This window comes from Macaca nemestrina, chromosome 18 (genome assembly GCF_043159975.1).
Source record: "Macaca nemestrina isolate mMacNem1 chromosome 18, mMacNem.hap1, whole genome shotgun sequence".
Taxonomy (NCBI): Eukaryota; Metazoa; Chordata; class Mammalia; order Primates; family Cercopithecidae; genus Macaca; species Macaca nemestrina.
In genome coordinates this window covers 83,701,661-83,717,766 of record NC_092142.1, presented here as the reverse complement: position 1 = coordinate 83,717,766, position 16,106 = coordinate 83,701,661, and the positions used below count along the sequence as shown (strand labels likewise).

The window sequence follows — 16,106 nt, the reverse complement described above, 5'->3', positions numbered from 1 at the left end:
TGAAAGGAGAATTTAATCTTAGGGGTTACAGTCTGCTTTTGCTGCGCTCATCTGAATGGAATGGCATGTGATGCCCAAGAGGTCTGTGGCTCTGTATTTTACACGTGGAATTAGATGCTTGCATTTCAAGTGCATGCAACTGAATCTCACATTAATCCGCAAACCAGTACTTGAGTTTCAAGAGGGTATATAAACTTGGCAAATGTGCCTCTCAATTACTGGAATCAAGATAAGCCTGCTGGGTTGCAACAAGGCCCAGGCACAGGCCTCAGAGAACCCGGGACCTTTGGTCTTCAGAGAAGTGGAGGATGGGAGAGAGACATGACGCCGGCGTCTCTGGGCTTGCATGGAGACACAGAAGGAAAAAAGAGTCTCCCATTTAAAACGTAAAAGCTGTCCATTGCAGAAAACTGGCAATACACAGACAAACAGATGAAGGGCAGACAATCCCACAAAGACAACCCTTGGAGGCCGAGCTCATGCCTGTAATCCCAGCACTTTGGGAAGCCGAAGCAGGCAGATCACTTGAGATCACGAGTTCGAGACCAGCCTGGCCAATATGGTGAAACCCCATCTCTACTAAAATTATAAAAATTAGGCGGGTGTGGTGGTGGGCGCCTGCAATCCCAGCTACTCAGGAGGCTGAGGCAGGAGAATTGCTTGAACCTGAGAAGCGGAGGTTGCAGTGAGCTGAGATCAGGCCATTGCACTCCAGCCTGGGAGAGACAGACTCTGTCTTAAACAAAATAAATAAATAATAAAATAAATAGATAAATAAAACAAAGACAACTTTTGGTGATATTTTAGACCAGGACATTTCCTTCCAGTCTTCTTTTCCCCCTGCATTTTGGGAATTGCCGTTCAGGGCAGCTGAAATGAGAGGTGGGGTTTCGTGATTAATTCTGCCATGGACCCTCATGTTAAAGCCTGAGGGGCACCCAGAGACTTTGTTAAGTGTGAAGGCTTAGCATCAGCTGTCAGCCAGGCACCTGATGACTCAATGAGTAGCCGGAAAGGAAAGGCCTTTATCTAGTTCAGAACTGCAAGGACCTGCTGTTTTGAGAATAGTTTATTAGTGAAGATAGCATTATCTGGATATATGTCTGTGAGCTTAAATCCCCTCTAGTCCATTTCAATACAGAGCAACTTGAAGCACATCAGAAAGTTTGCATTAATCCTGCAGCATTTAAAACGTGACAGAAGCTCCCTGACTCTCAGGGGGCCTGTGTGGGAGCGGAAGTGGGAGCACTGTGCAATCGTGGCCACTCCTGCTAACAGGCGCCTGCCTGGGACCCCGCAGCTCCACTCAGGAGGATGCACCCAAGAGAAAGAGGACACAAGCCCTCCACAAGGCACACTGAGAACGCTCTTAACAGCCCTAACTGCAAACAACAGATGCCATCAGCAGTGGAATAGACAAGTACATCGTGGCATGTCCATAAAATGCAACATTACTCTGAAGTGAGAAAGCAAAACTAACTCCTGGCACCCGCCACTGCTGGAGGGATTTCAGAGAAGCAGCGCAGAGAGAAGGACACGGAGGGCAGGACACATGGTATCGTGCGATGCCACGGAGAGGAAGTGCGGAAGTCACAGTGATCCACGCCGTGGTTCTCAGCCAGGGTGACTGTGTCCCCAGGGTGTATTTGGCAATGTCTGGAGACATGTTCGGTTGTCACGATGGAGGGGGTGGGTGCATCTAGTATCTAGTAGGTCGGGGCCAGGGACACAGGAAACATCCTACAGTGCACACGACAGCCACCACCTCATAGAATTATTGGCCCCAAATGTCAATCAACAGTGCCGGGGCTGAGAAGCTGATGTATGACAGCAGGGGTCAGGTTAGCATCAGGGACGGGGAGAGTGGGAGGGAGGGAGCTCGGGGCCTCTGGGGTGTGGAAATGCTCTATACGCTCACACACATCTAAATGTGTAAAAAGCCACTGAGGTGTACACGTGCGATTTGTGCACTTTGCTACACACACACACACTCTCTCTCTCACACCCCAGATCCAGAGCATTCCCCAGCAAAGCCGTGGCTCATGGTTTTGTGTTCCATCACCTCCCGCGCCCCTCTCATTTAAATAGGACAGAACATCTGAGTCAATGCATCCCTTTTACTAAGTGAAATGAAAGGGTTTGGCTCGCGGGGATTCCAAGGCAAATCTGAACCATATGAACATGCAGACTCATGGTAGACACTTGGCTCTTTCACAACTTCCTGCAGCCCGCCGCCGTCGCGGTGAGCGAGCACACGCAGGCAGCAGCATTGACGGGCGCCCGAGGCTTTATGGGCTCTGGCATCACTGCCATCGAGAGCTCATCATTTCCGTGAAAAAGGTGCCGGGCCCAGCCCGTCCCTGTTGCTCCATCAGCCGCAAACCTGCCTCAGGATGTCAACAACTGGGCAGCGTCCAGAGACCCAGGGGCTCATCTGCTCAGTGGGCCAGTGGGTCAGTCTCGAGGAGCTGACCGTGGTTTGTGCTTGCGTTCCAAGCACGACCTGACTCAGTCTAGTCCAGGGCAAAACCAGGCTGGAGAGTAACGCCCTGGCCAGACACTGCAGAAGATGTTTTGCTGTGGCTGCCACTCCTTGGAGAAAAAGCAAATTTGGAAGCTTTGACCCAAGAGGTGGAATGGCTGCGTATTTATTCTCATTTTCTTTTTCTTTCTTTCTTTCTTTCTTTTTTTTTTTTTGAGATGGAGTCCTGCTCTGTTGCCCAGGCTGGAGTGCAGTGGCACAATCTTAGCTCACTGCAACCTCAGCCTCCCAGGTTCAAGAGATTTTCCTGCCTCAGCCTCCAGAGTAGCTGGGATTACAGGCGTGTGCCACCACTCCTGGCTAATTTTTGTATTTTTCATAGAGACAGGGTTTCACCACGTTGGCCAGGCTGGTCTCGAACTCCTGACCTCAGGTGATCTGCCCGCCTCGGCCTCCCAAAGTGCTGGGATTACAGGCGTAATGAGGCCCGGCCTTATTCTCATTTTCTTTCAGTGAATTTTCTTTTCTGTTTGACTCATATTATACACTGTCACCATGAGAATTAACGAGACCAGAATGCTGAAACAGATTTGGCTTAAGGAGGAAAAGACTCCGAAGTCAAAGTCAAGGTGGGTTTTCTGTGTAACCTTCAGGCACAGAAGGCCTGAGCCATACAGCTTGTGAACGTCAAACGGGCTTTCAAGCCGCAGACACCTTCACGTTTCCAAAATTCATTTCTAAAATGCAAACCATATCTCAACACCGAAACCTTCAGAATTCCAGGATAAACTTTGCTTTAAATGTAAATTGCAGAAAAGAAATAGAGACCCACTCCCAGCAGAGATAAGAGGGCTAGAGTGAGGATGTTGATTTCAGGGGCTGGTAATGACCAAGAACAGCGTAGCATCGTGGCCCGGCATCGCCACAGGGCTGTCTCCCTGGGAAGACGAGGCCAGAACGAAGCCACCCTCACCTCCTCCACCTCCCTATTCTTTCTCACTCTCCCCTCTCTTCTCGGTTGCTTCTCCCCTCTACATTTTCCTTTTATTACTGTTTTTAATTTTTTTTTTTTTTTAGTAGAGACAAAGTCTCTCTATGTCACCCAGGCTGGTGTCAAACTCCTGGGCTCAAATGATCCTCCTGCCTTGGGCTTCCAGAGTGCTGGGATTATAGGCGCGAGTCGCCTGCCTAGCTCACATTTTCCTTCTCCTGACCTTCTCTTCCATTTCCTTTACCTGCTTAGCCTCACCCTTTCCATTCCCTAACTGGCCTCAATACGGAGTCAGAGCATACTTTCAGTTGTTTGCTGTATTTACCAAATGAAGTGTGTGTTTTCTTCTCCGTTACAAATGTGGGAGGGTTGAAGCTTTATCGTTCTATTCCTTTGCAAACAAATCTTAGGTTGCTCCAAATCTGAGGTTGGATGCCGGCTTTGAATGGTTCTTCTTGTGCACTAGTGACTGTGAGTTTTTTTAAAAGTCCCATTGAAGATGGAAAGGAGGGGACTTCCAGGAAAGCAGAGGGAATGCGCATGCAGCCAGCTCTGGAGGACGTGTCTGAGTAAAAGGAAGACAGCGGAGGGAAAGGCTTCCTAGCTCCTCTGGGTTAACTGGTTCTGGAACAGTCTTTACCCGGTTGCTCAATACCCTCGTGCTATTTTTCAGTGGGAACTTAGGAGTGAACGTCTCTCTACCCTGGTGGTCCCTGACCAGACACAACACACTATCTCAATGCTGAACTAGCACTGTCTGGCTTGATCAGAGTACCCGAACAGCCAGGAGGGCTGGGATTCTAACAAGGGATGGGGCAGGTGGGGGCACAGGTCCAGGCAGGTGCGTGACCAAGGTCCCGAAGGCTGGCTGCCCAGAATCGAGGCCCCAGCCCCAGGCCCTCCTGGGTGCTCCCTAAGGCCTGCTCTGCCAGGGTTCCCGGTGTGCTTCCTGCCCAGGAGGGCATGACCAGCGGGCAGCTGTGGTCGTCACTCATGTGCACCTGTGGGCCCACCGCTGAGGGTCCCTGCTCAGACCTCACTGGGCATGGTGTCGCATCTGCCAGAGTGGACGCTGTGGTGTCAGGCAGGTGGTGCAGTCACTGGGCACGGACTGTAGCCCCTCCTCTCCCAGGCATGGCGGGGGCCCTCTGAGGATTGCCAGGGCCACCGCGACTGAGCATCAGCTGTGCTAATGGATCACACCTGCTACCTTGCTTACTCCTATTCCTGGGCCTGGGTGCCAGTGCCACTCCCAGCTGCTACCCAGAGGAGGCACCGGGCCACCTGTCCAAGGTCATGTGGCTGGTTCGCAGCAGGTGAGGTTGGAATGCAGGCACCCCACTGTATAATCATTGTGCTACTTTGCTCTATTTTTTTTTTTTTTTTTTGCTTTAATGCTACAAGCACTGAGGCGTTCATACACATCTTCTTCCTTCTGTTTCTCTGCAATATCCACTGGGCTCTGTCTGCCATTCTAGTTTACTCCTAAGCACCCGCGATGACCTCGTCAAGCAGAGTGGGCTGCAGGGAGCAGAAACCGGGTATGAAAGGGTGTGAACACCTGCCCACAGCACAGAGGAGGGGCCCCAAGCACAGGTGCTGGGCAGGTGCCAAGTCCCTAACTGCACAATGTAGACAGAAACTATGCATGTGCTTGGCAGAGGACCAAATGCCTGGCAAGAGCTCAGAAGCAGGCCTGGCCTGCAGAAAGCCCTGTGTGTTCGCTGTTAATGTCTCTCAAATGAAAGGTGCCAAACCTTGAGCCAGAGGGGGAGTGTGCTGGAGAGGGGATGGAGGCAGGAAACCTGGAGGGAGGTGCTGCGGGGGAAGCACGCAGGAATACCCTAAGGGTGGTCACCGAGGGTGCTGCTGTGGGCTGCTGGCCCCTGTGGCTCAACATCTATATGCATGGACACACTCCAGGTCTGAGACCCCAGTCTTGGCAGCAGGCCCAGCTGCATCCTTCTTTTGGTCACAGCAGATGGTCCCACTGAAGACCGCACTCCGGCGCTGTGTGGCGTGTCCTCCCATTGTGGCAGGGAGCGTTTGAAACCACAGGAAACAGGTATATCTTCCTAGAGAGTGAACTTGACTCATTGCAAAGCTAATCTACTTTTTCAAAAATACGACAATTCTTTTTTTTTTTTTTAGACCAAGTGTCACTCTGTCACCCAGGCTGGGGTGTAATGGTGCAATCTCAGCTCACTGCAACCTCCGCCTCCTGGGTTCAAGTGATTTTCCAGCCTCGGTCTCCCGAGTAGCTGGGACTACAGGTGCATGCCACCATGCCTGGCTAATTTTTGTACTTTTAGTAGAGACGGGGTTTCACCATGTTGGCCAGGCTGGACTCCAACTCCTGAGTTCAGGCAGTCGGCCTGCCTTGGCCACCCAAAGTGTGGGGATTACAGGCGTGAGCCATCGCACGGCCTGTAACTATGACACGGCCAAAACTATGAGCCATCGCACGGCCAAAACTATGACATTTTATGTCACTGTATTAGCCCTAAGGGGGCACTGCTCACCTTCCAGGATGCCAAGGGCGCATATTTCAATGGAAAATTGAGGTGCTGACTTCTCTCCGCAGAGCCCAGGAGTAAACCGTGTGTGATAAAATAAGACTAGAATGTCAGGGTCTCTTGCCAGCCCCACGGGTATCAGAAGCTCTACTTTAAGCAGCAATAAATAAGTGGTTACCTGTGCAGACAGGGATAGACAGGTCGGCGGTGCTGAGTCCTGGACCCGTGCCTTCTGATGGAAACAGGAGGAATGAGGCGGAGACGGGGTCCTCAGATCTGGAAGTCAATCGGCACCTGACGGGGCAGCTTTCAGTCTTTTAAAGCAGAGGAAGGCCGGGCGCGGTGGCTCACGCCTGTAATCCCAGCACTTTGGGAGGCCGAGGCGGGCGGATCACAAGGTCAGGAGATCGAGACCATCCTGGCTAACACTGTGAAACCCCATCTCTACTAAAAATGCAAAAAATTAGCCGGGCGAGGCGGCGGGCGCCTGTAGTCCCAGCTACTCGGGAGGCTGAGGCAGGAGAATGGTGTGAACCCGGGAGGCGGAGCTTGCAGTGAGCCGAGATCGTGCCACTGCACTCCAGCCTGGGCGACTAAGTGAGACTCTGTCTCAAAAAAAAAAAAAAAAAAAAAAAAAAAGCAGAGGAAGAATTATTTTGTTAAATCAAATAGAGAAGAACTACATACTCAGAAAATAGGCAAAAATAATTGCTTTCTTTGAAGGACACGTGGGAAGTCTGAGGTCAGGTTTATTAGACCCAACCCAAGAAACCCAAGGCTATACCTTGAAAACCTGGGCATGTGGCCTGATCCCATAAACCATAACACGCTCCAGAGGGGTTAAGATGTTAAAAAACAAAACCAAAGAATAGGAGAAAAAGAAAAAATAAAAAGACAGAGAGTTAGATTTTGTCTAGTTCTCAAATGTGCCAACAACACAGGCACCCCTCAGAAAGTTCCTATCAGGGGCCTTTTCAAATACACAAACACAACTGAGCAGCGTATTGGCTTGAAACAGGCAGCATAAATGAAGCTACCCTAATGTTTTCGTTATTAGGAAACCAAACAATAACCACTTTCCCCAAAACACAGCAAGGACTTAAATGGGAGTCTACGAGAAAACGAAAGTGATAAGTTTTTATAGGCCGTCAGCGGTGGCTCACACCTGTAATCCCAGCACTGTGGGAGTTCGAGGTGCGCGGATTCCTTGAGGCCAGGTGTTCAAGACCATCCTGGCCAAAATGGTGAAACCCCATCTCTACTAAAAATACAAAAATTAGCTGGCTGTGGTGGCATGCACCTCTAATCCCACCTACTGGGGAGGCTGAGGTTGCAGTGAGCCAAGATCACACCACCGCACTCCAGCCTGGGCTACAGAGTGAGACTCTGTCTTAAAAAAAAAAGAAAAGTTTTTACATAAAAATATCTTAAGCATATCACTGTGTGAAATCCTAGAGTCAAATAAAATACTTTGCAGATACCACAGCAGCAAGCACTGTGTAAATTCCCTTTACTGCAAATACAGTACAGTGATTTACGGGTCTGCTTACTTGCCAGTTGTTTCCAAGGAAAGGCCACTCGACAAAATACTACTGTGTTCAGCAAATCAGTGCCTAGCAAATGATCCCTTATCCTGACCACAGTACAACAGGAGACACGACTGAATCTGTGAAACAAAACGCATGTATGACCAAGAAGCAAACGTACAATTTAAATCCCACTGGAAAAAATGTACACTTGCTACTTAAAATGATGTAACATGTCTTGTTGAGGTGGGGGATGAGGAAAAGGAGAGAAACAATCAGAAAAGAGAATGAAACATTTGGTCACTTGTTCATCTGTGTATTCTTTAAAGGAACATCACCATGAGGTTAGGCCAGCAGATGCTATCGGGTGCATTTCGTTTTCGAGCAAGTTAATTTTTCCCCAAAAGGTGTCAATAAGATGGGAACAGCCAGTCTAAAAGATGAGTAACACTAAAACAAACAAACAAACACACACACACAAAAAACTATTCCTAGGAAGCAGAGAAAATGTCTGAAGAGGGCAGATCAGTGTCTGCTCGGTGACTTTTGCTATGACTGATTTTAAAAGAAAAACATGCCGGCCTCAGTGGCTCACGCCCGTAATCCCCGCACTTTGGGAGGCTGAGGTGGGTGGATCACGAGGTCAGGAGTTCAAGATCAACCTGGCCAACATGGCGAAACCCCGTCTCTACTAAAAATGTAAAAATTATCTGGGTGTGGTGGCAGGTGCCTGTAATCCCAGCTACTTGGAGGCTGAGGAAAGAGAATCGCTTGAACCCAGAGGGCGGAGGTTGCAGTGAGTCGAGACTGTGCCATTGCACTCCAGCCTGGGCAACAAGAGCAAGACTCTGTCTCAAAAAATAAATAAATAAACAAATAAAATAAAATACAATAAGGAAAAACGTAACGCTTTGTGTAGAGTTGGCTATTACCACATGGTCTTGCTAGACATGGATTTTAAAAACAATAACATTTTTGTCTAATCTCTTTTAAGTCCACTGACCCTCAGGAAATTGGTATAACGATACTATCTTCACTAGGCTCAGTCAACAAGATATTTTTCCTTCTTGAGCCAGAGAAGTACCAGAAAAACTGTGAATCTTCTGTCTCTCTTGCTGTTTTTGGTTCTTTTGATGGACTCAGCACTTCCCAAGAGAAATGAAGCCAACAGACTGCTGTGTCCACACTGCCACAACTTACTCATTCGCATTGACTCATGAACATGAGTTGGCTGTACAATACGAGCTCAGCTCACTGGTTTATTGGGTTATTTCCCATAGTTCAAAAGCCACTGACTTGGACTGTGCTTGTCACTTTGTAACCAGTTGGCCTGGTCAAGTATAAGCAGTCTATGACAGCAATAATCAGAAACGTCACCAAATAAAAGACATTCTAAGATGATGCCTTTGCTGGCTGCAAAGTTCCTGCTCACATTGCCCGCACATTAGACGGGCACGGGATGACCAATGACGTCGAGCAATGAAAGCAGGGGCCGGGCGCGGGGGCTTACGCCTGTAATCCCAGCACGGTGGGTGGCCGAGGCAGGTGGATCACCTGAGGTTGGGAGTTCAAGACCAGCCTGACCAACATGGTGAAACCTCGTCTCTACTAAAAATACAAAATTAGCCAGGTGTGGTGGCGCATGCAGGACAATCACTTGAACCTGGGTGGTGGAGACTGTAATGAGCTGAGACTACGCCGCTGCTCTCCAGCCTGGGCAACGAAGGCAAAACTCCATCTCAAAAAAAAAAAAAAAAAAGAGAGAGAGAAATGAAAGCAGAATGCCACTGTGAGCCACTCGGGCAGCTGAATCATAGTTACACCAATGGAGACTGAAATGACCTCCAGTCTTCATCCTGCCTCAAACCCACCGTGGCTTGCACTTTCTTGGCTAGTGGACAAATAACACACCAATCAGGTAAACTTCATGACATCTTCCCTGTAAGAGAACTTCCAAGTCTTGTTGGCAACAACCGACAAATGCAAGGAAAATCTCCCTATAACATACTAAAAAGGTAACCATTCACTTTGATTTAAATGCCACCTACAAAGACATGTTAAATGATAATGAAGGAAAATCACTAAGTTTGTAGCCTCAGCACCAAGGTTAATGAGCGAAGTTCCCAAAGTAAATAACCTAAAGTTAGGAAACAGTCCCACGAAACTTACAAAAACATTAAATGTTGCAACATAAAATAGAAAAGTTGTATGTTATCGTTCTCTAGAGGGACAGATGTATATATAAAGGGGAGTTTATTAAGGAGTATTGACTCACAAGATGAGGTCCCACAATAGGCCATCTGCAAGCTGAGGAGCAAGAAAGCCAGTCCCAGTCCCACAGCTGAAGAACGTGGAGTCCGATGTTCAAGGGCAGGAAGCATCCAGCATAGGAGAAAGATGGAGGCCAGAAGACTAGTCTAGTCTTTCCACATTCTTCTGCCTGCTTTTATTCTGGCCACGCTGGCAGCTGATTATTAGATGGTACCCACCCAGATTGAGGGCGGGTCTGCCTTCCCCAGCCCACTGACTCAAATGTTCATCTCCTTGGCAACACCCTCACAGACATACCCAGAAACAAGACTTTGCATCCTTCAGTCCAACCAAGTTGACACTCAGTATTAACCATCACAAGTTGAGTGCAAAAGCTCAAGAATAGCTAACAGGGACAGACCCGCAATTCACTTGGAACCCTAGAAAATGTCTGGATTTGCTAGAATCACCTAATTCTGTATCCCTGGGCCAATTATTCACTTGAAGGACCATATTCTGCCCTGCTCTGGGCTTCCCTGTCTGTGGCTGGGCGTGTGCTGATCCTGCCTGAGCAAAAAAAAAAAAAAAAAAAGACGTGGTGGGCAGCCACATGTTCATCACAAATACAATCTCAGGAGTCAGGCGGCATGAGGTTATGAGCTCTGTTTGTGTCCCCCCCGGTATTCATCTCTGAAGCCCGAACCCCCAGTGGAATACTAGGACGTGGGGCCTTTTAGGTGTAGATGAAATCGTGAAGGTGGAGGCCCACGGTGGGATGAGTGTCCTTGTAAGAGAAACAGACGAGGGCTCACTCTGCCCTGTGCAGACACAGTGAGAAAGTGGCTGTCTCCAGGCCTTCCCCAGACAGGTCTGCTGGCGTCTGTTCTTGGACTTCTAGCCTCTAGAACTGTGAGAAATAAATGTTTGTTGTCTAAGCCACTCAGACTATGGTATTTTTGTTCTAACAGCCCAAACCAACACAGGGGTTTTGCAGGCTGTCTCGCTAGCGCTAGCTTGCATTTTTCTATCAGCATAGATGGGTTAACAGAGGAGCCCTTTGCTGGCTACCAGGGAGTTGAATTTAAAAGGCCAGGTATACCAGACAGGGCAGCACCCCTCAGAGCAGATGTGTTATTGCCAGCTTTCACCGGCAGACCAGCATATGGCAATGTCCCATTGGAGTCAATCTCTAATCACTCTTCAAAGGGACTTGGGAGCTTTCAAAGGGAATTTTATTTTATTTTATTTTATTTTTATTTTTATTTTTTTGAGACGGAGTCTCGCTATGTCGCCCAGGGTGGAGTGCAGTGGCCGGATCTCAGCTCACTGCAAGCTCCGCCTCCCGGGTTTTTACGCCATTCTCCTGCCTCAGCCTCCCGAGTAGCCGGGACTACAGGCGCCCACCACCTCGCCCGGCTAGTTTTTTGTATTTTTTAGTAGAGACGGGGTTTCACCGTGTTAGCCAGGATGGTCTCGAACTCCTGACCTCGTGATCCGCCCGTCTCGGCCTCCCAAAGTGCTGGGATTACAGGTTTGAGCCACCGCGCCCGGCCGGTATTTTTGTTCTAACAGCCCAAACCAACACAGGGGTTTTGCAGGCTGTCTCGCTAGCGCTAGCTTGCATTTTTCTATCAGCATAGATGGGTTAACAGAGGAGCCCTTTGCTGGCTACCAGGGAGTTGAATTTAAAAGGCCAGGTACACCAGACAGGGCAGCACCCCTCAGAGCAGATGCATTATTGCCAGCTTTCACCGGCAGACCAGCATACGGCAATGTCCCATTGGAGTCAATCTCTAATCACTCTTCAAAGGGACTTGGGAGCTTTCAAAGGGAATTTTAGAGCACAATCATTTCCAACTTATTTTGGGACTGATAAAATACGTATCTTAGCAAATGAAAGATGCTGGAGAAACCACTGAACGACATCTGAGAGAAATCTTCTATCTGAATATACCGAACAGCTTTTAAGACTTACAAGCAGGTTGGTGGACCTAAAAACTACATGCTTTGTTTGGCCTCTCGTTCCAGCTTCCCGTGCAAAGGCTTTCCCAGATCGGAGGGCCCCTTTCCAGAGAGGACACTCAATCTCACACACATGGGACACGGCAGTGACAAAGTCACTTTATACTGTGGAGGGTGAATGATCAACTCCAGTCATGGAAGCTGGGGGCAGAGTGAGGATGAATAAGCCACCAAGGACAGAGGGCCAGAGCTGGGTCAAGCATCACAACGTACACATTCAACCAAGTGCTTTAGGATGGGTTTTATCTTTTCACGGGCTTATTGCTGCTGGTGTGCGTGGTTGCCCCAAAGTTAATCTGGCTTCCATGGGAACTGTACATTATTTTAATGAGAAGCTAATTACAATATTGGGTCCAGAGTTGGTTCCTTCCGGTGGGTTCGTGCTCTGACTTCAAGAATGAAGCGGCAGACCTTCGTGGTGTTACAGCTCTTAAAGAAGGCACGGACCCAAAGAGTGAGCAGCAGTTAAAGATTTATTGTGAAGAGCAAAAGAACGAAGCTTCCACAGCACGGAAGGGAACCCAAACGGTTGCTGGGGTGGCCAGCTTTTATTCCCTTGTCCCCTCTCATGTTCTGTTTTTGTCCTATCAGAGTGCCCTTTTTTCAATCCTCCCCGCGATTGGCTACTTTTAGACTCCTGCTGATTGGTACGTTTTACACAGCACGATTGGTGCATTTTACAAATCTCTTGCTAGCTAGAGTGCTGATTGGTGCATTTTACAAACCTATTGCTAGTTACAGAGCGCTGACTGGTGCGTTTTACAATCCTAGCTACAGAGTGCTGATTGGTGCGTTTTATAATCCTCTTGTAAGACAGAAAAGTTCTTCAAGTCCCGCTGGACCCAGAAGTCCAGCTGGCTTCACCTCTCAATATGACTTATAATTCAGCCAAGCAAATCAAAAGAGAATTACAAAGTGTAAGTAGGTTAGACAGACACTTGTACAGTAAGTTTAGGAATCTCTGCACCCAGGGTGGCACCAGGCTACAATTAAAAACACCAGATGGTAAGAGGAAGAACTTGAAAGGCTCCGACCACATTAAAACCCCTTCTCTGTAGATCTCAGGACACTACAATCAATCACCCACACAGGGCCAGAAGCCGGAGCACAGGCACCCTCTCACATGACGTCCCTCTCTCCATGTCTTGCGTCTCAGGCTTCCTTCCCACTACTGAGGGTGGCGTCTGGAGGCATCGCTAAGCCACCCCAGTGGCACTCAATTGAAGAAGGTTTAGCCTTCATCTACAGCAACTATTTCGGTGATACTGAAAATGCCGGGCTATAGATACAAGGGATGAGGAGGGGAAGGGGAAAAACCTCCTCCTTTCTGCCAATCGAAGAGTCAAAACTCATTTACCCAAATCACTACTTAATCCATTTGAAAACACTAAACAAACATAACCTGAGTGGTGGTTCAGCTTCCACAAACACGTCGAGCTGACTGAAGGGTGGGTTTTAATTCTGGAGGCAAACTCGTGCCCCCGTGAATTCCAGTTACCCGAAAAGGCATTCGCATACAAAGAAACACGCACACCTTTAAACCAACTTTGTGATTTTTATTGATGGGCGACAACTTTATACTCCTAGATATCACTAAACTGTGTACAATTAGGGACGCAGCATCAGAGAAGAGCAGACAGCAGAATTAAACAGAGCAGACTGAAGGAGAGATCTTCATTATTTGCCCAGTTTTCATTATGTGTACACAGAAGCATGAATGCGATTTGAAATCTTTTAATGGCAATAAAGTTACAATCACCCATCTATGTAGACTAACATTTTAACTCCAAATATTTGATCTGCAATGTGTATGTAAGCAGTTTCTCTCCACACAATTATTAAAATTTTTCCTGTTAGGAACCAGCAACTTATTTTTTATGTTTATTTTTCTTTTGAAGTAAGAACTAGTTCTTCTTTGATAACTGGCTCATTTTTATCATTTATCAAAAACTAAAGGGTAGGGAAGAAAAGTGTGATGGATTAAAAAATTTCTTTTTTAAGGAAAGATAAAATTCATTTTCACAAATTTACAAGTGTTGTTGCTGGTGCAGGATTTATTCTACTAAGCAATGAGACTGGGGATCAAATCCGCTTTCTTATCTCAGGAATCAGCATTATTTCAGAAATATGGGTTTTTGTGGATTTTCTAAAATCAAGCGACAGTCTGTTTCAACCAAGTGATTTTGATTTGGAAGTTAGAGTCAACAGAAACTATGTTGTGCACGAACCCCAAGGCATCTCCTTTTCATTCTAGCCCACTTTTGCAAAGGGAGACAGAGTTTCTCTCTAAAGAGCCACTAAAGAGAGGCGGGAAGTGAGTGTGAGGTGGCGTCCTACGAGGCGGGCACTGGGCGCACACACAGCGCACAGAGGGTTTAGAGCAGGTCCACTCGGCGGTAATACAGGAGGTAGGCTGTGCGTTCAGCAGTTGGTTTCACCACCTGGTACTGGCTGATCACCTTGACTGTCTGGTCATCGATGCGCAGCCAGCCATTCAGACCGATCTGGAAGACGTCTGTAGTGTAATGGCCGCCCGTCGCACTGTTGCCGTGATGGTAGACCACTGCAAGAGAGCCCAGCAGGCGGCAGAGTGAGAACAGCACTGCACACACATCACCACAGGTCTCTGCCGACTTCCCTCCAGGGATGCATCTTATGTGTGAAGCCCCTCTCCAAAGCAGGTGGGACAGAGACACGTCATCACACAAACCGATGCTATTTCAATTCAAACATGCAAGCAATCCATCAGAAAAACTTTTCTGTAACTGCAAGGTAAGGGTAAGTCAGACAGATACACATGTGTGCACGTACACGTATTAACGACATATTTAAAATGTCCCACACCTCACAAAGACACTCCTACACAGCCATCAGCTGTACAGACTTAGAGACCTGGTTCATGCCCTTGGATCCGGCTGATCTAATTCTAGACTGTCCCGAAGAGATTATCTGAATCTTGGACAGAGATTATGATGTCATTTATAACAGTGAAAAAATGGAAAACCTTAATGGCCACTAGAAGAAATGACTGAGGAGTAAATTATATTAAAATAACACGATTTATTTTTTCATGGAATAGATTAAGAATGGTGATGCAGGAATATACTTGTGGTATATTAAATGAGAAAACAAGGTCCTTAGGCCTTCCGTGGCCCATTTATCCCAACGACATGAGACACAATCTCCCTGTGCGGGCCCACACGGCAGGAGGGACACTGGGACTGCTAATCACGGTCGCTTGGGCGTGGAGCTGTGGTGGGGCACTGTGGAGATAGTGCTGGTAGTTACGCATTTACCTTTAAAAAATTTTTCCATTTTTCTATAATAATGTTTTAACAGAACACACACACACAACTTGCTATTTACTTTAAAAAAAGATCCTATAACCAAGAAGCCTTAGTCAAAGGCCTAAAAAAAAATCCGTTAGAAGATGTCATGAAAACATTAAAAGACAGCCACATCCTCCACTTCTATGGAGCAGAGGGGCTGAGGTCTGCCTGGCCAGCAGCAGACATCAGCCTGGGGAAGGCGGCAGTCCGGCGGCATTTCAGGAGGAATGACAGGGAAGCCTGCTAAGCTGCGTCCGCCATCAGTGGCACAAAAGAACAGGAACCAGGAGAGGCGTAAGACTTCGCTGCTAGGAAATTTCAGCACTAAAACAAGGTCAAACATCACCAGGTCCTAGTTGCAGCTGTCACGTGGAGGGGCTAAATGACGGCAGGAGGCCTGAGTCCTCTCTGGGCCAGGGACCTTGGCTGGCTAGAGGACAGTGCTTACGACTGAGGCCACCAGTCAGACTCCTGGGCTCTGCACAAAGAAATCCTCTGTGCAGGGACCCCGGAAGACACGGAATAGCACAGGGATAGCAAGACTGTGGGGCCTATACAGTGGAAAGCCAGCGACAGAGTCAATCCAAGGGCACAGCTTCATCCCGTACTGCACAAGTCACAGCCATCCTGTGAAAGGGCAGGAAGCACTCATGACAGCAGCACGTCCCCCAGATCCCAAGTTCACTTTGAGACTTCCGTCCTGGATCTTCACCTCACAGACCGAACTGACTGGGCTAAGAGTTTTGTTTCAAAGCAACTGTCAGTAGAATTTGCAGGACTTGGGGGTTTTACTAATTTGTCTTTCCCACAAGACATCTCCATTCTAAAATTTCAAGGGGGGACTGCATGTCACCATTCTAGTTTCGTAAGCAGCAGCCCAGATAACTAGCCTGGGCTAAGCCATGTGTCACTCACACCTGCAAGCCCGCCGGACAGGAGCGCTGAGAACCGGCTGAAAAGTCTGTGTGTGAGATTGCTTCTCCTGGGCGC

At 48.0% G+C, this 16,106-nt stretch overlaps 1 protein-coding gene across 2 annotated transcripts in view; it reads right to left on the bottom strand.

The window, feature by feature from the left end:
- Positions 1 to 13,322: 13,322 nt before the first annotated feature.
- Positions 13,323 to 16,106, bottom strand: part of LOC105496781 (ubiquitin specific peptidase 10) — an 81,088-nt gene continuing 78,304 nt past the window's right edge. For both annotated transcript variants that reach the window (XM_011767380.2, XM_011767381.2), the window contains one exon: positions 13,323 to 14,350. In XM_011767380.2, coding sequence (XP_011765682.2) covers positions 14,163 to 14,350 — 188 coding nt within the window. In that variant the 3' untranslated portion in view covers positions 13,323 to 14,162. The remainder of the gene's footprint in view (positions 14,351 to 16,106) is intronic.